This window comes from Ambystoma mexicanum, chromosome 1q (assembly GCF_040938575.1).
Source record: "Ambystoma mexicanum isolate Mex_15411 chromosome 1q, UKY_AmexF1_1, whole genome shotgun sequence".
Lineage (NCBI taxonomy): Eukaryota > Metazoa > Chordata > Amphibia > Caudata > Ambystomatidae > Ambystoma > Ambystoma mexicanum.
The window spans coordinates 1,103,997,865-1,104,020,215 of record NC_090922.1 but is presented as its reverse complement, the minus strand read 5'-3'; the positions used below and the strand labels follow the sequence as shown (position 1 = coordinate 1,104,020,215).

Genomic DNA, 22,351 nt, shown 5'->3' with positions numbered 1-22,351 from the left:
CCGAAGTCTGGAACCCACAGGCCTCCCAGGAGCGGGGGACGGGTCAGTATGCGTCTCTGTATTCTGGGTCTCTTTTTCGCCCATATGAATCTAAATACTGCGTTTTGAAGTTCTTTGATTATCTGTGGCGGGATCTCTGCGGGTATTGAGCTGGTCACATATATTAGGCGGGGGAGAAGGGTCATCTTTACCGCTGCTATTCTGGCGAACCACGATAGTTCCTGGTTATCCCACCTCAGCAGGTCCGCTTTTAGTTGTTTCCAACAAGGGGGGATATTTGATTTATATAAGTCCTCAAATTTCCTTGTTAGGTGAATTCTAGAGTGTTTTCCTCCCATCTCGGGGGGAATCTCTGCTTCATGCAGTGTATTGTATTTGCATCCTCCTATTTATTTATTTATTTAATTTAATTTATATAGCGCGCAGGCAGCCCAGGGGTATTGTGGCGCTGTTACTTGTAAAGGAACTTAGTTACAGGTATAGGTTGTGCCTTGGGTTACAGTGAGGCAGGATCCTGTGTCAAGGGATTAGGAGAATCATACAACAGAGTACATCATACATCATAGTACATCATACATGTTAGTCATTAAAGTTTAAAACATGAGAGGTTGGTTAGGTGAACAAAGTCGTTTTCATGGCTTTGCGGAAAGCAGTCAATGAGGGTTCAGCTCGCAGAGAGGTGGGGAGGTTGTTCCAATGTAGTGCGGCAAGGTAGGGGAAGCTGGCGCCACCTGCTCTAGCTCTTTTTACCCTGGGCACGGAGAGCATATTGGCATAGGGTGTCCTGGTGGGTCTTGTGGACGCGACTGGGTGGATTCTCTGAGCTAGGTATGCTGGGGCTGAGAGATGGACACATTTGTGGGTGATGCTTAGCGTCTTCAATATAATCCTTTCCTTTATGGGGAGCCAATGGGATGCTTTTCTGGCAGCGGTGATGTGCTCTCTCTGGGCAATGCCTTGTGCAGCGCGCAAGGCGCTGTTCTGAATTACTTGCAGCTTCTCGAGGTTTTTGCTGGAGGTCCCTAAGAAGAGAACATTACAGTAGTCTAGTCGGGAACCATTTATGGCTCCAGCTATGTTGGTGCAGGTGTCTTTTGACAGAAAAGGCCTGATTACGTTGAGGAGTTTTGCATGGTAAGCCGCAGAGGAGGCAATTGCGTTTACTTGTCTGGTCATGGATAGGTTAGAAACTAGATAGACGCCTAGCGTTTTGTCGAGTACTGGAATTCTGATTGAGTCAATGGTAAAGTGGCTAAACTGGGAGTCAAGTTTCTTGAGGGTGTTGGGGGATCCTACAAGAAGGAGCTCAGTTTTGTCAGAGTTAAGGCAAAGGCCGTTGATAGCCATCCACATTTGGATTGTGTTGTATAAGTTGTTAAGAGTTGCGCAGTCAGTGTCATAGTTACCTGTTAGTGTGAGGAGGATCTGAGCGTCATCAGCGTAGTTGGTGTAGGAGATGCCCATGGCGTCAAGGATAAGGATAAGGAAGAGGGGGCGGGTAAAGATGTTATACAAGGTCGGGGAGAGGCAGGAGCCTTGGGGCACACCACATAGCATGATGGTGGGTGATGCAGTGGATAGGTCAGAGAAGACCTGCATGGTTCTGCCTTGGAGGAAGGAGGTGATCCAAGTGGTAGCTTCTTGGGAGAAGTTGGTTGTGGAGGTTAGGTGATGGCAGAGGATGTCGTGATCTACAAGATCGAAAGCTGCAGAGAGATCGAGGAGAAGGAGCAGGACAGGTTTGCCTTGGTCTCTAGCGTCATCCATTTGGTTTTTGAGGTAGAGTAGGGCGGTCTCTGTCCCGTGCCTAGGCCGAAAGCCGGATTGTCTCAGTCCTAAGAGGTTATGCTCTTCGAGCAAGTGCTGGACCTGCAGGTAGGCTGCCTTGTCTAGAATCTTGAGGAGGAATGGGACTGTGGTAATGGGGCGGTAGTTGTTGGGGGAGGTGGGGTCAAGTGTAGGTTTTTTTTGAGAGGTCGGACCCATGCTTCCTTGAGGCACGAGGGGACTCTCCCTTTGGTGAAGGAGGCATTGACGAAGGCTGTTAGGAAAGGAGCAAGGGTGTCTGAGCAGTCTGATGATGGAGGCGGGGCAGGGGTCCCCTTTGCAATTGGAGGGTTTGATGTTTTTCATGATGTTGATCATGTCTTTTTCCTGAATGGTTTTGAAAGAGAAGGTAGGGGCGGCCTCTGTGGGTGATGAGAGGGAGAAGGTGGGGGGGGTGGGGAGCACTAGTTTAGTGTTCAGAATTTTGGTTTGGAGTGAGCTGATTTTATTGCGCATGGCTGTTTGGATGTCGTCACACCATGCTTTATCTTTGGTGAAGTTTTGAGGGGTTGGTGTAGGGGTCTCGAGTTCCCTGAATATGGCGAACATTTCCTTTGTGTTTGATTTGGCCTCGGAGATTGTATCTTCAAATGATTTGGCTTTGGCTTTGATGATGGTTTTCTTATATTCGTTTGCGAGGGATTTGAAGTTAAGTTTGTCTTTGTCATCACAGGATGTTTGCCATCCATTGAGCTAGTGCTGCTCGCTTGTCTGTGCACAGTTTGAGGAGGTCTTGGGTGAACCAGGCATTGGTGTGGCTGGTAGGTTTGGTTTTGCGCGGCTTAAGTGGGGCGATAGCATTGATTGCTGCCGTGATAGCAGAGTCGTAGTTCTTGGCAAGGGTTTCTGGGTTGTTGGAAAAGGGGGGTTTAAAGGCAGGTCCCTGTAGGAAGGGTAAGAGTCTTTCTTTGGTCAGTTGGTGGGTACTTCTTGTGAGAGCTGGTGGTAAGGGTTTGAGGGGGTGGGGAGGAGGTCGGGATGTTGAAGGTGATGGTGTGGTGGTCAGACCATGGGGTGGGGGTATTACCTGTGACTGTTAGGGGGCAGTTGTGATGGGCTATCCAGTCTAATGATCTGCCTAGTGCGTGAGTAGGGTCTGTGATGGTGTTGGCGAATCCTAGAGTGGCTAGAGCTGTGTCAAGTGATTTGGCACCAGGGTCTTTGGTGTCATTCAGGCCTAGGTTGATGTCCCCAAGGAGAATGACTTTGGATGACTTTTTCAGGTTGTCAGCCAGGAGGTGAGTGAGTGATGCCGGGAAGTCTCCCAGGGGGCCTGGTGGTCGATAGATGAGGTGTAGGGTGATGGTGCAGTGATGCGAGATAGTCCGTTTCAATTGAAGGTAGTTTCTGTTGTTTATAGTTTTGTCAACCTTTCTGATGGTGATCGAATCTTTGGCTATGAGAGCGACAGAGATCGCCTCCTGCGGTCAGGCGATCTTGTCTCGTGATGGCATAGCCTGGTGGGAGGGCGAGGGATAGAGCGGGGCCTGAGGCTTGGTGTAGCCAGGTCTCAGTGACCATTAGGAGATCTAGATCGAGGGTGGTGATGAGGTTGTGGATGTCTAGGGCGTGAGTATTGATGGATCGGGCGTTGATGAGGGCACATTTGAGGTGGGGTTCGGGGGAGATATTTACATCAGTGGGTGGCATGGCTGTGGTAGAAGAATTGCCCATTGCGGTAATCACATTAGCGGTAGTGGGGGGCATATTTTCTTGGGTCCTAGACATGGATAAAGTAGCATTTACATCAGTGGGTGGTGGCATGGCTGTGGCAGAAGAATTGCACATTGCGGTAATCACATTAGCAGTAGTGGGGGGCACACTTTCTAGGGTCCTAGACATGGATAAAGTAGCATTTACATCAGTGGGTGGCAATGGCTGTGGTAGAAGAATTGCACATTGCGGTAATCACATTAGCGGTAGTGGGGGGCACATTTTCTAGGGTCCTAGACATGGATAAAGTAGCAGTTACATCAGTGGGTGGCATGGCTGTGGTAGAAGAATTGCACATTGCGCATTGCGGTAATCACATTAGCGGTAGTGGGGGGGCACATTTTCTAGGGTCCTAGACATGGATAAAGTAGCAGTTACATCAGTGGGTGGCATGGCTGTGGTAGAAGAATTGCACATTGCGGTAATCACATTAGCGGTAGTGGGGGTCCTGGACATGGATAAAGTAGCATTTACATCAGTGGGTGGCATGGCTGTGGTAGAAGAATTACACATTGCGGTAATCACATTAGTGGTAGTGGGGGGCACATTTTCTATGGTCCTGGATAAGGTAGCATTTGCATCAGTGGGTGGCATGGCTGTGGTAGAAGAATTGCACAATGGGGTGATCATATTCAAGCCCGTGGGAGGCACATTATAAGGAGTCATGGCCATTGTTACAGTTGCATTGTGGTCAAGGTAGTTCTTACTTTGTGGACTCTGATCCATAGTGTGGCGCAGCCTATGGGGATTGTAGTTTGTTAAGGCTGGAATATTAGGGCTAATAGAAATTTGCATGGTTCTAGTTTGCAGGCGCGCGTCCGTATGTTTGTTGGTGTAGGTATTGAAGGTAGCGAACATGTGAGGGTACGTGCACGCAGACGCTGGAGTCTAGAAGTGAGTGCGGTATGCTGATCAGGAGTGTGGGACTCCTTACCTTGTACTGCAGGCAGAGTTCCACGGCGGACGGCAGACTTCGAGCAGCGAAGAGCTGCAAAGAGGAGTGCAGGCCTTGTTCTCTGGCCTTCTCCTTGCGGCTTCGCCTGGCTGTGGGCCCCGTCTCCCTTTATGGCGGGGGCGGGGGTGGAGCCGGCAGGGTGGGGAGCCGAATCAGGCTGTGGGCTGCGGACGGGAACCGGCATCAAAACGGCAGGAGATTCAAAAGATGCTTTTGAAAAAGCATTGCAGATGGTGGCCGGGCCTTCCATGCTGGCGGCTTCTGTTGTGTGCGCGAGGCACACTGGGGCTCCAAAGGAAATGTTGCAGGAAACGATCAGCTGTTCAAGCTCAGCTGATGGAGGCACTTGCAGCGGAGCGGCAAAGAGGAGTGCAGGCCTTGTCCTCTGGCCTTCTCCTTGCGGCTTCGCCTGGCATGTGTGCTCTAAGCGCTAGGTCGCGCAGGATCAGGTTGTTGAGTTTCCACGGCAGGCGTTGTTTGTTTTCCCCTCCGTCTATTTCCAGACTAACTAGTACTGGGGCGTGGTCTGTAATGTATTGTGTTCCTATTTCCACCTTAGTCACTTGGGGGATTAGAGTTGCTGAAATCAGGATCATGTCTATTCTGGAATAACCTCTGTGTACTGCAGAATAGTGAGTGTATTCCCTCGTGTCCCCTTGGAAGACGTGCCATGTTTCGATTACTTCTAGCTCTCTGAAGAATTTTCCCAACGCCTGTCTGTTTCTCTGGTCGGCTGCTGTAGGGGGCAGTGTTTTGTCGAGGCTAGGGTCCATTATGCAGTTGAAGTCCCCTCCTATGATTGTTTGGCCTTCACACCAGCTCCCTATTTTCAATAGGAGATCTGTGATGTATCGGTCTTGTTTGTCGTTAGGAACGTTTATCGCCAGGATCGTGTATGTCTTCCCTTTGATAGTTCCTTTGATTCCCAGGTATCTCCCTTCAGTATCACTAATTATCTGTTGTTTTCGGAAGTTCAGTCCCTTAGCCAACAGTATTGCGACCCCTTTTGTTTTCGAGCCGCTGGAGGCAAAGTATTGTTGTGGGAATGCCTTGTTATGCATTCTTTTTTTGTCCGTTTTCAAGAGGTGGGTTTCTTGCAGGATAGCTACCTTTGCAGGCAACTTCTCGAGCCTGTTGAGAATCGCTTGTCGTTTCCCGGGGGAGTTCAGCCCCTGTACATTTAATGAGACGATCAGTGTCTCTACCATTTTTGCATGGGATATGTTTGTTGCTTCTGTCTCTTAGTGTGTCTTGTTTCGGGTTAGTTTGAGGTGGCCCACTTGTTGCGGTCAGGTGTTTCCTCTGTGTCTCTTCCAGACGCCTCTTTATTTAGTGTCTTCTTCAGGGTGTTCCGTTTGTGATATTTGAAGGGGCCTGCCAGTTTCCTTTCTCTGTTAATCTTCTCTTTTCGGATGACCATTCCCATTGGTTGCTTTGGCTGCTGGGTGCCCTATTTTGTGGGTTAGTTTCTGTTTGACTTTGTTCTTCCTCCATTTGTAGTAATGATAGACCTTCCTCGCATGTACTGATCCTTCTTTGTTTCCCTTTCCAGGGGAAGGCTAGACCAAAGGGGAATGCCCATCTGTATGCGATTTGTTTGGCTTGTAGTGCTTTTGTGATTGGCTGCATAAGCTTCCTCTTATGTAGGGTGACCAGTGCTAGGTCTTGGTACAGTTGGATTCGCCCTCCATTGATTTTTAGTTCTTTGTGGGTACGTGCGGCTCTCAAGATGTTCTCTTTCAGGCTATAAGAGGTCATGGCGATAAGGACATCTCTAGGTCTCACTCCTGGTTTATTCCTTTTAGGACCCACTCGGTGGATTCTGTCAAATTCGAATCTCTCTGGGGGGATGGGCGTCGTTCAGGATACTGCTGAAGCACTGTTGCATGGTGTCTCGTAGGTCTTTATCCTGGATCGTTTCAGGGAGGCCCTTGACCCGGATGTTGGATCTAAGTGAGCGAATTTCCAAATCTTCGGTCTGGACCTTTAGATTATTTGTAGCTCTGGCAACTTGGTCTAGTAGGCCGTTGTATTGCTTTGCTTCCTCCGCCCTATGTGAGAGTCCATTTTCGAGTGTATCCACTCTGCCTCCGAGTTCGTCTATTTCTTGTCATCCCTCTTTCAGGGATGTCTTCAGCTCTTCTTTCATTGTTTCTATTTGGGTTTGGAGCGTGTTTGTTAACCTGGATTCCATGCCCCTAAGGCAGTCAAGTAGTTCTTCCTTATTTATAGCCATGTCAGAATTATTAGGCGTCGTTGGGTCTCCCTGGTCTGGAGGTTCTTGGGGGGCACTTTGTTGCGTTGTGTTCCAGCAGCTTTCTAGCAGACGACTTTGGTTTTTCGCTGGTGTTTTGGTTCTTGTTTGGGGGGGTTTTCCCTTTAATCCCGGGCATCAGGTTCTCTCCCTGTTGAGACTCTATGTGGGCCTCCTGACACTTGTTCTCGTGGGTCTCTGTTAGGGGTGGCTCCGTCCGATTAGGTTTCCTATCGGTATTCCGTGTGGTTGGGTATGATAGTGTCCCCAAACACCAAGCCGGGGCTGATCAGCGAGGTGCAAGGGGTTCCAACCACAGAGTGTGGGTCACCCCCAGATAGACACGCTTTTAATGTAAAAGTCTTGAGTTGTACTTTGTATCTATGTGGATGCTTGTCTGCGTCAACTCATGTGTCCCGTATTGTGATCTTTCCCGAAGATGTAGCTACTCAGATCAGGGTGGGGGTTGCTCGTCACGAAGCTCCTATTTGTTGCGCCCTGTCCAGACCCAAATGTTATTTGTAGTTCCGTGCTCGGGCTGGTCTCATGTGGTGGCTGATCGGGGCATCTGGAGTTCCCTGGGAGTGTGCAGAAGGAGGCTCTCTCGTAACAGTGATCGCCCTGATCTGGTATTTGAAGTGATCTGGTGGTCGGCTGCAGACTGTCTTTCAGGCCCAAAGTTGCTCTTGTAGCAGGCCTCAGTCCATGGGGGAGGAGATGGATATCCCCCCAAGGGCCTTTGCAATCACTGTGGTGGGCTTGAGGGGTCCAGAGCGGGGCCTGTTGAATTCAGGGTCTTCATGTGCCAATCTGGCATCCTCCGAGGTGTCAGCAAGGGCAGTGCAAAGTTGGGCGGCAAAAATAAGCAGGGGAGAGGGGCGGGGGGCCCCCGAGCGCGCTCCCGCGTCAGCCCGAGGTGGTGGCAGGACCATTTTGGGGGTTCAGGACTCACTCGGATATTGCTGCTCAGCAGGGGCAGAGCACGGGCCGTGCGCCCAAATGTCTAACTCCGTGTCATGGGGGAGGGGGGGTCTCACCTGGGGTGGAGTGGAGCTCCACAGGATGTTGTCCTCGGAGCCCCTGCCCGCCGGTGTTGCTGTTTTAGTGACGGTTGGCCCGACCAGAGTATGCCAGGCCACTCCTGGGGTCTCTCTGTCCCCTCCGAGTGAGTCACCGGACCCCTTGCCGGTTCGCTCGCACTCCAACTCCCAGTTACATGTATGGGCACAGCAGTCTTTCTCACTTCCTCTGGTGCTCGCCGTTTGCCTCTGGCACTCTGCTGGCCTGATAGTACTGAGTGCATGCACACCCCAGTGCAGTCTCTTCTTCAGCCCCTGTAGCCCCGCTAACGTGCACAGAAGCTAAATGATGCTGCTCAGTCGCTGCCTCCGGATCCCGGCTCAGGCTCTTCAACCACCAGTGCCCAGCGGAGGCATGCAGCTGCAGACTGAAGCTGCTCAATTGCTGCCCTAGGTTCCTCCCGGAGGGCCCAGTCCGCAGCTCTCCACGCTCTCCAGCCCGCGGCTCCCGCTCCCAGATCGGGCGCCCCCAAGGGAGTAGCCCGGTCCCCAATGACTGACTTCGAGCCCGTAGCAGTTGGCGGGGGCTTTCTCTGTCCCGTATGCTGCACACAAGACCCGCTTCGCCGGTTTACCTCCCTCTCTGCCGGCGGGCAGCTGCCGTCCCGGACTCAACGTTGAAACATCTTTTAATGGACTTCCAAGGAACTGGTGTAATTAGATCTAGACTGTTTACTAGATTTGGATTTTTGAGTGCTAATTTCATACCAGAAATGTTTTGGGACCGTTTAATAGCTGGCGTCCATAATACGCTAACAGTTGCAGTTGTACAGGTGCTCGCCAGCTGCAACATTGTTGACTAACTTCCCTCTACGTATGCCTACATGTTACATAGATCTTTTCTCCTTTCTTTTGTTCTCTAAAAATCTGTTATTACTGTTTAGGTTTGTTGCCTGTGGAGCTAGAGTAACGTCATAAGGATCATGACAGTTTTTTAAACAAATGGGAAATTTTATAGGAAAGGTTTTTCCTTTTTTTAAGCTTATTGTTCAGTTTTAAATTGTGTTTTATAATGTTTGGTTTTATATCTGTTAACTAGTGATTTGTTTGCAATGTGTTGATGGCGTTAATATGTTGCATTTCCTTTCCTTTTTTTCCCTTCTTGTATTGCTGTTTTCTGAATTGTTCTTAATCTTTTGTCTGTTTATTGGAAGTATGTATTTGTGATTCGTTTTTGTAAAAGGTTGTTGCAACCAAACACACTGAAGCGTACTGGAACATGAAGTAACACAAATGGACCAGTGAAGTTGATGATAAAGCAAGCTGGAACCTTTAAGGGACATAATGAATCTGTGATACCAAAGCATGCAGGAATTTGTTGCAAGTTTAATTAACCAGTTTTATTGAGACACAAGCGCCTGGATTTTGTAGCATGTTTATTGAACCAGGGACTTAAGAAATGGATTCTCAGGTAGACTCCCCAGGCTACTGAACCACTACATTGAGCCATTGTACTAAACGTACCCTATACTTTTTCACTACCATAACAAAGCAGTGTATGGGGAAACTGAGTTCAAGGCATTCTGGGAAATGTCATAGATGGTCTCAAGGATACATCAACTCATGTAGTATGTTCAAGGGTTTTTATTAAGGTTTACTAATGACTATCCTGCTCTCTTGTCCCCTCTGGGTGTTTCCCTCCTTAGCCCAGTCATCTCCATACCCCATGTTTGCCACTAGAGATCAGTAAGCCCTAGGGTCTACAAGGTAACTTGTTGGTTGTGATGGCCTAAAGGCAAACTCCCTATCTATCCGACTCCCTCTAGGAATTCCTAGAGGAAACCTATCCAGGGGTTCTATGGAGAAAACAAAAACTGGGTTACGTACTTCTGAATTACTGAGGTTCCTTTTGCCCTTTCCTCTCACGCCAGTGTACTAGTCCTCACCCTGATCATCTTCTGTCTACTTTCCCTTCCCCATACTCTCCTCCCTGCTCCACACTGCTAGTCCTCTCACCGTTTCTCCCCTCTCTTCCTTCCCTCAGATGTTCCTCTCTACTCCTGACCTCCACTCTGCTTTCTTTTCTACACCCTCCTCACACTACTCTTCTCGCTCTTCCCTCTAGTGCACCCTCTGCACACTACTATACTCTCCTCACTCTACTATGAACTCCAGAAAGTACAAAATAAAGCCATCTGCATAATTTTCCAGATGAAAAGCTCTGAACCGATTACTGCTGCCAGGAAAGAATTACACTGGCTTCCTGTTGAGGCCCGCATTTGGTTTAAATTACTTACCATCTGCCATAAATGTATTTATGGGACTGCACCTAGCCATCTGAAAGATGTTGTAAATGTCTATCAACCCTCTAGAAGACTTAGATCAGCGGAAGATCTCTTATTAGTCCACCACCGTGTGAAACAAGCCCGTGGGCTTGGCAGAGCGTTTCATATCCAAGGCGCCAAGGCTTGGAACGCCTTGCCAGCTACCTTGCGTAAAACCGGGGACCTATTTGTGTTTCGGAAACTCTTGAAGACTCACCTCTTCTATTAGCATATTCCTCCTTATTGGTAGCCGCCTTATCTGTCTCTCGGCGCCTGGATGCCTACGGGCTTTGGCGCGGTATAAGAAAAATAACATAACAACTCACTAATACTCTCCTCTCGCTACTCTCCACTACACTTTTCTCACCTACACTTTACTCCACACAACCTTCTCCCAGTCACCTTCCTTGCACTCTGTCACCCTTCTCAACCACTCTGAATCACACACACCTACACTGTAGTCTCACTCACCTTACACTCTTATTTATTTAGAAATTTTAGAGCGTGCGTCAGTCCGGGGGCATCATTACTCTCTCACACCCAAGTACCACTTTCTTTCAGCAACCAATACCTCACCTTACACATGCAATCTGTAATCCACATCCAAGCTTTGCTGCACCGTTCTACCTCCTACTGGTCTCTTGGCCCTTCTTCTCCTCCCTTGACCTCACCCATACAACCCACATTGCCCTGTTCTCGCTGCCCCCTTTTATTCTCCTGCATGTCCCCTTCTTTGGCTCCCTTCACCAGTTAGTTCTCCAGTCCATCCGCTCCCTTCCTTCTCCCCAGGGGCTGGTTTACAATCATCATAAGACATATAACTGAGGTTAAGCCCTGCCCTGTTTTTGCACACATGTCCACCTGCTTTTGGAAATGGTGAAATGTTAGTCATTTTTGAGTTGGCGTCACGATTCTATACAGTGTTCTATTACTGGTGCGATCTTGTCAGCGCTCCTCAGCCGCTCCGCTTGTTGCCACCTCTGTAGTGAACTGCACACTCGGGTCTTATCCGCTAGGACTCCTGGTATTCGAGTCCTAGGGAAACCACTAGCAAACATTGGGCATAACTGGTATGGGGCGAGAAGTGGTACTCATATTTTCAGCCAGGCACGGGAGACCTGCTGCTCTTGGCCTGAAGTCATCTAATGGTGTCCAGTGATTAATAGAAGTGTATGCATGTTCTGTGAGTAATGTGCAATCCACCTCACCGGGAGCCATAAGGATGCATGACGTAATCCAATACACCTTTTCAAATGCTTTTGATGGAACTGCCATTACCATAGACAAGTTCAAATGTCTACAAAAAACCATCCCCTGCCATACTCCCTTTTGTCACATGCTATGATACAATGAATTCACTAGTAACTGATGAACATAAATGTAAGCATGAAAAGAAGATGGCACATGAAAATTCGATAGTCTTTTAAGGCTTCAATAATAATCACCTTGCAGTTCTCCAAGTTTCTATACCATATCGACTTGTGCTTTCTCCTATGCCTTAATCTATAATAAATGCTAATTGGTGTTTTTGGTGAGAAATGGGAACCGTTCAACTTATAAGAACGAGTAGTTAACCAGGTAAGTCTATATTTCTATTGCAGTAATGTCCCACACTTTGCATAACCATTCATTTTGTGATGGGAGAACATGTTGCATGCCAGATAAGCCCTTGTAGCCAACAACATATGTCATGTGAGGTAAATGTGGATGGTTCCTTTCCTCCCGAGATGCCTAAAAGTACAAAGCGGGGATCTAACTCAGTGAATACATTCTACTAGCCTAGTCCAAGAAAGAACCTCTGCCCAGCCGGTCTGTTCGCTAGGTGTGTCAGTAGTGCCCAATTTTCCACATCCTCAAACATAGGGGGCTTTTTGCTTGAAATATCTTAGATAATTGTTTACACTGCCAGTTAGAGGTAAAGAAACACTGAGGGACTATTATCGTATACTGCCTTCCAATGAGGTAGCTTAATAGAGTAATTTCCAATACCCCTTTTGCCCCATCTGCCTTCTGAATGGCTGCTTCCCATGGTTCCATTACCAAAGCGAATGGGAAGGGGGGGAAAAGGGACAAACCCGTCTCGTCCCTCTGCCCATCCCTGACATGGACAACTAGTTTAGCCTTTGGGGTTAAAAAAAGCATTTTAATCCAGGTTATCCAATTCTGCCCCAATCTTGCACCCCTAAGAAACCTGATAAATGACCAGCTGGCCCAGTTGAAATCCTTTTCGTTGTCTTAGGGGGTAATATCCACCCTAATGAAAAGCTTTTCCATGCCATCTTATTAATGTTTTTTTGGATATTGTCAAACCTTTGTCGTTCCATAACTAATCCCACTTGGTCATTGTGAACGAATTTGGGAAGCACCACACCAAGTCTGGAAGACATGGTTATAGTTAAAATCTTTGCCTCATTAAGTAATGAAAACATCAAATAAGATGCACACGACTCATTCAGAACCGCATGTGCAATCGCCTGAAGCAACTAAATCCCATTAACGGAAGTATCTGTGAGATACTTATGTTATTGGTATTTATACCAGGCTTTTCTGCAGTTTGTATGGTCTCCAACTGCTCTGGTAAATCTGAAAGAGATAAAGAGAGTAGATGACACATAAAAAAGCAACATGTACAACTGTTGCTCTCAGATACAGTAACGGATGATTGTTATTTCTGGCGGAAGTTTTAAATTCTATCCTTGGTATCATGTTTAGCCTGCCAAAAATACCTTTGCAGTTTTTCAGTTTTTCTTATGCTTCTTTCAAAAATGTGTTAGCGTTTCCAATTTTAAATGTTAAAAAGCAAATTTGTTTCGACTTCCAGGTGGCGACAGACAAGGTTTCAGAAAAGTTGAGTTCTACTCTCTCATGGGTGAAGAACACGGTATCACATACTGTCAGTCAAATGGCCAGTCAGGTGGCAAGTCCATCTGCTTCATTACACACTACATCCTCATCTACCACCCTTTCCACGCCGGCACAGTCTCCTTCTTCCCCCTCACAGCTGAGTCCAGATGAAGTTGAGCTCTTGGCGAAGTTAGAGGAACAAAATAGGTACGTTTTTCTTTTTGTTTTTTAAATATTGCAGTTGATTTCCTCTCTTGCATTGTGTAAATCACTATTTTGTGGGATTTCTTTTTTTTCTTTTTCTTTTTTTTTTAAGAGCTGGATTAAAGAAAAAACTATCTTTTGATTTTCTTAATCCGCTTTTACCAATGTTTGTTTTTAAAGTAGAATTTCTTTTAACATAGCCAAATTATACAGGTATGGAGTAGGATTCCAATAAGCTATTTAAAATTCAACTCTGTAATGAAGATTTATCTTTTTGTTAACTGGTGTTAGAGGAAAAGCGCCATTGTAGGCCACCCAGGAGACTCCAGGATATTGGCTAGCAATTATGCAAGTTGAAGAATGGTAGAAAGAGCAATTGACCAGTAACAGAGTAGCCAGAGCAGCAAGTCTGTTTCAGCAGCTGGATAATATTACTGGATAATAAAGTTCCAAATAACAAACATCTGCTGTAGGTAATTGCTCCTCTTGCTGCAGAAAACATTGGACTGCTCACATGCATCAATCATTGTGCATAGAAATGTACAATGAAGTTCCTTGCCCCAGAATAGGCACTTACATTCTGCCTCGGGTGGGGTTAAGGGGTGGGGGAGGGTAATCATTTTGGGAGCACAGCCATCTTTAAATCCTTTTTCCTTTTCAGCAATTTGTATTGAGACCAAACAATCTGTGTATGAACAGGATATTAAACACTGTCATGCTAAACAGACATGGAACTCTGATCTTGGGTGAGATTCGGGTCAGAAATCTTTAATAGCAGCACTGCAGGGTGAACACAGAAATTAACAGCATACAATCCCAAAGCAATCCAAAAGTGTTACCTTGCCCCCTTATCAACAGTTTTTTTTTTATAACATTCTTAGTAGATTGACTACACTGTAACTAACGGATGGTTCTACGACTTCACTAAGGAAGGTTTGTCATCTCCCTAACTAACACAGCAGCCTTCTATGAGGAGCCAGGCAAACTCGGACACCCAAAGTTGTTTTCCAGTCTACAGGGGATAACCAATACAGATGTGTAGCCTTAATACAATTAAAAATCCCACTCCTCAATCAGTATTTGTTTGAAGTAACTTTTGTTTTTGAAAGATATACTTTTTGTAGTTACTGCAGCAGTAGAATTCAAGCTGGCAAACAAACATAATTTTTTGCTAAGTTTTGCTTCTCTATCCAGACTACATGCATGTAATTCAAAATGTATTCTTTTCCTAAACTGCAGAAGGCCTAGTACTGATTATAAGGGCCTTGTCTTTCTTGAACCAACATACTCTTCTCTTTTAAATTCACTTGCAATTGAATTACCCATCAACATTCGGTAGGCATTAATTTACATGTCTGCATTTTCCCCCACTGATTCTCCTCTTTGAGGCTAATTACCAATAGCCTCATGCCCTTACATGTTTTGAACAATTAACTCCAGATAATAAGGTTCCTTCTCACACAGTTCTTCAATAACCTTATTCAACAGGATCTTGGACTTTCAGAGCATTGACAGTTCTTCCCCATACAATTGAAACACATCTGATTAATAAATATAAACCATACATTCCCAAAAGGATAGCAACATTCTACAGGATCCCATGAATTATGGGAGCTTGGAATGACTCAATATGGTTGGTTATCCAGGAGCAAAAGGACAATCGTATATGTGTATTCTCTGTGTAATATAGCTACAGATTTTCTAATGAGTAATGTCAGTAAGGTTTTCTTTGTAATGTGGGACAAATATACAGCACTGTGGCACATCTAGTGTGCAGAGATCTCCTTTTAAAAACTAGAATAGTTTCCAAGGCCATTTAATTTCGCAACATCTTTGTACATAGAGCCATAAGCTCATGAGTGATTAATCAGAGTGATACTGGAGTGTCTTTCACCCCTTTCTTAAGCAGCAGGGAGAATGTAAGAATCTGTATAATGATTCCGCTCTATGCCTTTTCCATGTGTCAGATAACCCATGCCTTCAGAAAATGTCTCCCAGCTGGACTCTTATCTCATGGGGTGATGGCAGTTTGGAAAAGGTTCTAATAGCAGCTAACGCATGTCCAGTGTAACAAGTTCCATCCCTATCCATGGGGAACGAAATATAGGCATATTGTAGCATTTATTTCTGGTGGATACAGAGAATATTTGCAGTTGCGGATAACCATGATCAAAGGAACATGATTAGTGTAGCAGAGAAAGCCTCTGGCAGGAGAAGATAGCCAAATTGCAGCACATTGTTATGGATTTGATATGGCAGAGATACATTTGGCAGATCTGAAAAACCCCTTTTGTGAATAGTGACCAAAACAAGGCTTTAGGACCATATGATATGTAAACTAATCTTCAATTACTGCAGATATCACAACATTTAAAAGTAACTGGTGCTTTAGGAAATTGGGCATCTACGTTATGTGGAAGATGGTGTGAGAAACCAGAAGGTGTCTCACTCACTAGTCCCCGGGGATCTGTCATCCAGGTGGACAGGACATGGCCATTGCTTTTGGATCCAGTTCCTGGGGGTAGACCAGTGCGGGAGGATCACCTGGGTGAGGGGCCTTTGGGGAGTGGGACACAGGATGGTGAGATGCGGTATCCCTTTCCCTGTAACACGTATACCCCATCCTGCCAGGTAGGATATTCAGGAACTTTCCCCCCACCCCCATTTACAACACAAACACTTTCACACGGACGGCCCGCTATGACAGAAAACAGTTTAACACCCATGCAGTATACTTAATGTGTCCCAATACAATGGTTGAGCAAAGTCAAGCAATTACTAACCATCACACACACACCTGACTTCCATTAAGCTTCCCCACACAGATAAATGGAGGCGCACGAGAGCACACTCTGAGTGAGTCAAAGCACACCTGAAAACAGCAGTTTCGGGTTGGCAGTTGAACGAGAAAAGAAAGACTGCAAAACAGAAGGGGATCGCAAGGCAGGAAGTTACCTTGACCTTTTTGACAAGGAACAGTTACTTTCCGGAAGCCTCGACGATTAGAAAGCATAAGACCAGGAAACAAGGCTGAAGAATCCTGCATTGTGTGTTGGTGATACCCGAAGCCCTGTTGCGTCAATTAAGGCAGGGAGAATCACCAGCTGCCATAGTACCGTCCTTGGCTCCAAGAACAAAGCAGCGTCTGTGAAATCAATACAGCCAGTGAGTTGGGGAGACAGATACAAGCAAGCAGCAGCACTGTTTGGCGAGCAGTGGAACGAACAATGTTGAAAAGTGTGTGATAAGAGATGCAAGTAAAGTTGAACTGCTGATGAGTGACTGAACTTTAGACGCAAACTACAATACCTTTGACAGAGTGGTCCGGCACTGCGTGGGTGCTCAATCGAAGCTTTCTGTAAGTTATCCAGCTGGGAAGTGGCAAAAGTGCAAATGTTTATATCCAGAAGAGAACGAATAATTGTGAATCAAAGTGGTCCTGTAACGTGTTGAGCAAAATCCTGCACGCTGTTCGATTTTGATGAAGTAGAGAAAGTTTGGAAAATTGGATACATTTGGTCATATCCCGGCAGAGTGAGAGCAATTGATATATTTTATTTATGCCTCGCTCATACACATGAGTTTCAGAGTGCGACCAAACAAAGGGAAGGGAACAAGGGAGAATAAAAACAACCATCTTACTAGGCCCAGTGACATTATCAACGCGCAAGTGGAAAAGGGGGAAGTGGGAGGAGTGGAAAGTGCGGCACAAAGGAGAGAAACAGAATAAATAATAAGTGCAACAAATAAATAAATGGAATAAATAAAATAAATACAGGCAGAGGTAAGTATGTAATTTGGCAGATGGGGTATATCTGATAAGTGCAGAAGAAAAATGGGGGCCTGTATGGGTACAGATACAGATCCTAGTGCAAGTGGTGGCTTAAGAGGCAGTGCAGGAGGATGAGCAGGTACCTGGGGCCGAAGGACAAAGGGTTGCCAGGAGCATGATGCCGAAAGAGAAGACAGATCAGCAGGGGAGAGGAGGGGCAAAGGCAGAAGAGAACAGGAAGGTCTTGAGGTGCTTCCAGAACTGGAGATGGTTCTCCTCAAGTTTCAAGGTGTCTGGGAGGCTGTCCCCAAGGGAGGTTTTGTGTTAAAGTGGTTCTGATCCCGGCAGAGGGGGACCCGGGGTGAACAGTAAATCACCTGAGAAATTGCATATGTGAAATCCTAAGACGAAAGTAACTTTAATGTTTGTCGTGTTGCATCAGGAGATTTTGAATGGCAAAGAGATTTATCATTTCTTGAACACTTTTGCAAAATATTGTTTCCCACACTATTTTTATTTAGAAGTAAGGATTGTCAATAGGTTTATTATCATAGGCCCTTTTATTTTTACAGTCTTGGCTAGGACTGCGTTATTACTTTTTGATGGTCGTAGCTTTCTCCTATCTTTAGATATAGGATTAGATAGGCGTTTTTCAAACCCAATTGAAGTTCAATAAACACCCTTGAACTGTGATCACTTGTGTCGGTCTTACTGTTTGATACTGGCCACAGATCCAGCAGTTGGGCACATTCTGTAGATGGCTGAAATGTTGCATGTTGAAGTGTATTCTTGCTTTCAATCCAAGGACAAGTGTCTGGATTGAGGACAAATAGTATTGAAAGTTCAACAGTTAAAACAAATAACAGCATCAGTATATATGGAAGGCCCCTTTATATAAACTATTAGTAGCTTGCTTCAATCTGGACTGTTGTTGTTGGAGGATAGATGCTACTGCGTTTCTTCTGCTTCGCAGGCTTTCAAGAAGTTGGTTTGCAGCTCACAAGCTTATATTTAAAAAAAAAAAAAGAACGATAGGGGACCCTTCTTGCTTTGTTTTCCTGACAAATATGTCTCTGAATATTGGGTTATCTATTGTTTTTTGTTTTCTTTTTACTTTATTTTATTTTGTCATGATGTAAAAGTTCATTGTAAACTGAAAAACACTTTAAAATAAAATAAAAAAAGAGAAATCGGACCATTAAGACATTGCTATCTGAATGTGCCAGTGAGATGAGTAGGGCAATTGGCACTGTCATGCATTGTTCAAAATAGCAGTAAATGTGCACCAAAATCAGGATTACAACTGTGAACAAGACTAACTCAGTGGCACAAATATAGCAAGCAAGCCGGAAATGCCTTGCATTAAATAGTTTGCTGCAACTTTGTTAGTCCTCTCTCTCATATTCAACATGCTCAAAGGGTATCATAGTACCTTAAGAGTTATTCAGTTTCTATGAATCGCTTAAATACTACTCCATCCGCTGCATAGACTGACGAGATAATGGCACTGGAAGGAAAAGTGCTCTTGGGAAACGATGCTGGCTGCTGCTATCCCTTTGCTCCTGTCTGAGCGTTCACTGGGGATGAGACTGTACGGTTAATTGAAGCTGTTCATGAAACCTGTGCTGAAGTAGCATCACCACCCTAAACCCTTGTGATGTCGTGGCGCTCGTCACAGCAGAATCGGATAAGGGAGCACATTCGGGTGATCCTGATAACTCCAGTTCTCCACGAGTGGGCGAAGCATGGGTCTGAAAGCACAAGATTATAATAAAGTGATCATGGTGACTGAACTCGCATACATTCATCACATTAACCCTGCCTAAAGAAAAACATTGTTCTTAATTGCATTGTGAGCAAAAACAGCAGTTTGCCCCAAAGCTTTAATGCATAAAATATCATTTTCAAATTAGTTTTGCAAAGCAGGACACATACAATAACAGCATACTGTACCAAATACACAGATGTTCAGTCCAGTTACAATGACTGGAGTTGAATTCAGATAAACATTTATCATCCCTTACAAGAACTAGGGAATTCGGTGAACAAATAACATGTATGTTAAGTACACAGTTGACCGTGTTGGTAGTACAAACTGGAGAAAAAAATTGGTAGTCGACAGTACTGTTTCGGCCAATTTTATCAGCCGTTCAATAGAGCTGGCAAGTGGGTGGCCTTCATCGGGGACGGAAAAACAGGTTGAACTGAAGGTGTCCTACTGTTCTCGTGTATTCAGGTTTGCTACGGTATATGCTGGTCACAGTTCCCCTGTGCTGAGTCTGAGGAGGTTGTGACCACACACAAATTTTGGTGTTTCTCGTATACCTGAGTCCTCATTAACGTGAAACCCTGGGCTTTAAGATCTCGAAGTCCTATTGATGGACATGTGGGTCCATATCCTTGCTGTGGTTTATTCCGCTGAAGTGTATTCCCACTACTAGACGTCTACTTGTGTTTCGAGCGAGTGAATCTGCAGAACACATATTCTAATCTCAGGCCTTCAACTGGGACACCTTCAGGCAAATTAAAAATGGAGCATTATAATTTGCCCTCTAACTTATCTAGCCAGATCATACGTGCAGATTGCAGAGCCTCCTCTAATGCATAGAGAATTGCAGGACCTATACTGGCTTTATAATTTAGATGAACACAACGGAGTAGGAGGGGGTGTTATGGTAGTCTTGGTTCGAGGAACAGGGGGAGGGTGGGGGAAACGGGTATCTGAAAGTCTTAGTCTGTTAGCTCGGGAGCTTTTAGGCGAAATTACATGTTTTTACATTTTTTCTGAATGTCCAGTATGAGGGTTCCTTTCTGAGGGGGTGATGGGGAGATTGTTCCAGAGCTTGACGGCCATGACTGGAAAGCTCTGTCCTCCTGTGGTCTTTCCAAAGAAGGTGGGCACTCTGAGGCGGTGGCTGTTAGTGGACCTTGGAGAGCGCAGGGGTGCGTTTCTCCACCCGGCATGAAAGGTAGGCCGGGGCAGTATTCGTGGTGTACTTGTGTGCTGGATAGGGTCTTGAATTTAGTCAGTTCCCGGATCGGGAGCCAGTGGGTGTCTTTCCTGGCTTTTGTGATGTGGTTGTGCTTGGACAAACCTAGGGCTGCTTGGAGGGCATTGTTTTGGGTGTTTTGCAGCTTGCACAAATTACGCTCCGAGGTTCCTGTGGAGAGAGCGTTACAGTAATTCAGTTTGACTCCAGTGATGGCTTTGGCTATGGTGAGTCGGTTGGTAGTGGTGAGGAAAGGCTTGCAGGAATTCAGATGTTTTGTGGTGTAGGCAGTAGAGGAGGCAATGGCATTGACCTGGCAAGAGAGGTCAAGGGTGTCGTCTAGGTAGATGCCCAGGATTTTGGCTGCAGAAGATGTTTTGATCCAGTTGCCGTCGATGTCAAATGCTTTCTAAGCTGGGTCTATGCTGCAGAGGGTGCAGTGAGAGCCTACAATGAGGATCTCAGTATGTCGTTGTTGGGGTATAACTGGTGGGTTGCCATCCAGTTTTGGACAATGTCATAAACTAAGTTCATGATTGCAGCGTCAAAGGGGTAGGTTCCAGAGAGAGAGAGAGGAGGATTTGGGTGTCGTCGACATAATACATGTAGGATATGCTGAGGGTATCCAGATGATCAATAAGGGGTTTAGTGTAAATGTTATACAGGGTTGGGTTAATGCAGGATCCTTGTGGGACACCGCAGGTTACTGACGTCGGTGGGGCAGCATGGTCGACCATGAAGACACAAGATCTGTCTGCTGGAAACGATCTGATCCAGTATGTAGCTGCTGGGGAGAGCTTTGCTGTTGTGGTGAGGTGATTGCAGAGTGTCAGGTGGTTGATGAGGTCAAATTCTGCAGATGAGTCCAGCATGAGGAGCAGGGCGAGTTTTCCTGAGTCTTTGTTGTCTTTGTTTTTTCAGTTCCAGTAGGGTGGTTTCGGTTTCATGCCTTGGTCGTAAGCCTAATTGGCGGATGCCCATGATGTGGTTGTCCTTGAGGTATTGTTGGACCTGGATATATGCTGCGCGGACGAGGATTTTAGGGATGAAAGGGTACAGTGGTGATGGGGCAGTAGTTGGTGGGGATGGTGGGGTCAAGGGGGGGGTTTCTTTAGAAGCAGGAGGATCCAAGCTTCTTTCAGGGCAGTTGACACTGTTTCTGTTGCGAAGGAAGAGTTTATGTTGAATGTGATGCTTGGTGTAAGCGTCTCAGCGCAGCCTTTGATGATAGGGGCAGGACATGCATCTCCTTTGCATCGGGAGGGCTTGAGGCCTTCGATTATATTTGTGACTTTGAGTTCCGACACTGGGCGCAAGTCAAATCGGGAGCTTGGTCAGCTTGTAGGGGGAGTGTGGGCCTGGAGATGAATGGTGGGATTTTGTCGAGGAATGGCCAGTTGTTTGGCACAGGTTTTATCTGGAGGGAGGGGATTTTCTTTGTGAGGGCTTCTTGTATCTTGGTGAACCAGATGTCATCTGTCTATGATGAGGTCTGAGGGAGGGGAGACTGGAGACTCAAGTTCGCATAAGATGGTGAAGAGAGCGTGTGTGTTGTATTGTGCATTGTTTATTCTGGCATTGTAGCTGCTGGCTTTGGCAGCTTGAATTGCTCTTTTGTAGTTTATGGCTTGGGAGGTGTACTCGGCTTTGGAAGCTGTGGACGGGTCTTTTCTCCAAGCCGTTTAGGCAGTGCATTTCTTGGTGCGGGAGTCGAGGGGTTCGGGGGTGGACCAGGCATTCTTTTTTAGAGCTTGTTTGGCTTTGCGCTTTTTAAGCTAGGCTAGGGTGCCAACATCTAGAGCAATGAAAGCGTTGTAAAGTTGGACCAAGGACTCTGGGTTTGTGTCGGATGTGGTAGTGAGGGCTGAGAAAGAGGGGTGTGAGGTGGTCCTTTTTTCAGGTTTTTGGTGCAGCGGGCTAAGTCTTTGGGTTTCATTGAATGACAGGGGCTGGGCCTCTTGTAGGTAGAATGTGATAGTGTGGTGGTAATCTATGGTTTATGTTTAGATTACTACCATAGACAATGTACCCCTCCAGTGCTGCCCAGCTTTTACATATAGCTTCTTTGTAAAACCTGGTGCTGGCTTGAGTCTTCCTATTCAATCGTACACAGCAGATGAAACTTGGGTCACATCTTTCTGCTCTCAACACCTCCAACAGAAAGCCCCAAACAGCAACCTTTCCCCCACTCCTCTTTAACCTCTACATTGTTCTGTTCGAGAAAAATCTTTTAGAAGCACAATATCACATGCAACATGTAAGCTAATTAGACTCTGGTTTATCAAACATTCGCACCATGTTTAGGCCTCCTGCCCACCGGTGCTATACCAAGTCTCCCAAGTCCAGTAATTAATGTAATTAAAGCAGCTTGTCCTCAACAGAGCAAAGCCTGAGGTCTTTCATGCAAGATTCAACAAGCCCCCCCCCCTCTTCACCTTTCGACTGAACC

The 22,351-nt window shown here is 46.1% G+C and overlaps 1 protein-coding gene across 4 annotated transcripts in view; it reads left to right on the top strand.

Annotated features, from left to right (window-relative positions):
- Positions 1–22,351, top strand: part of EVI5 (ecotropic viral integration site 5) — a 2,339,304-nt gene that overhangs the window by 195,405 nt on the left and 2,121,548 nt on the right. For 3 of the 4 annotated variants that reach the window (XM_069641804.1, XM_069641802.1, XM_069641803.1), the window contains exon 2: positions 12,914–13,143. In XM_069641804.1, coding sequence (XP_069497905.1) covers positions 12,995–13,143 — 149 coding nt within the window. In that variant the 5' untranslated portion in view covers positions 12,914–12,994. Of the gene's footprint in view, positions 1–12,913; positions 13,144–22,351 lie in introns of those variants that run through there. The other variant, XM_069641805.1, reaches the window with a different exon arrangement.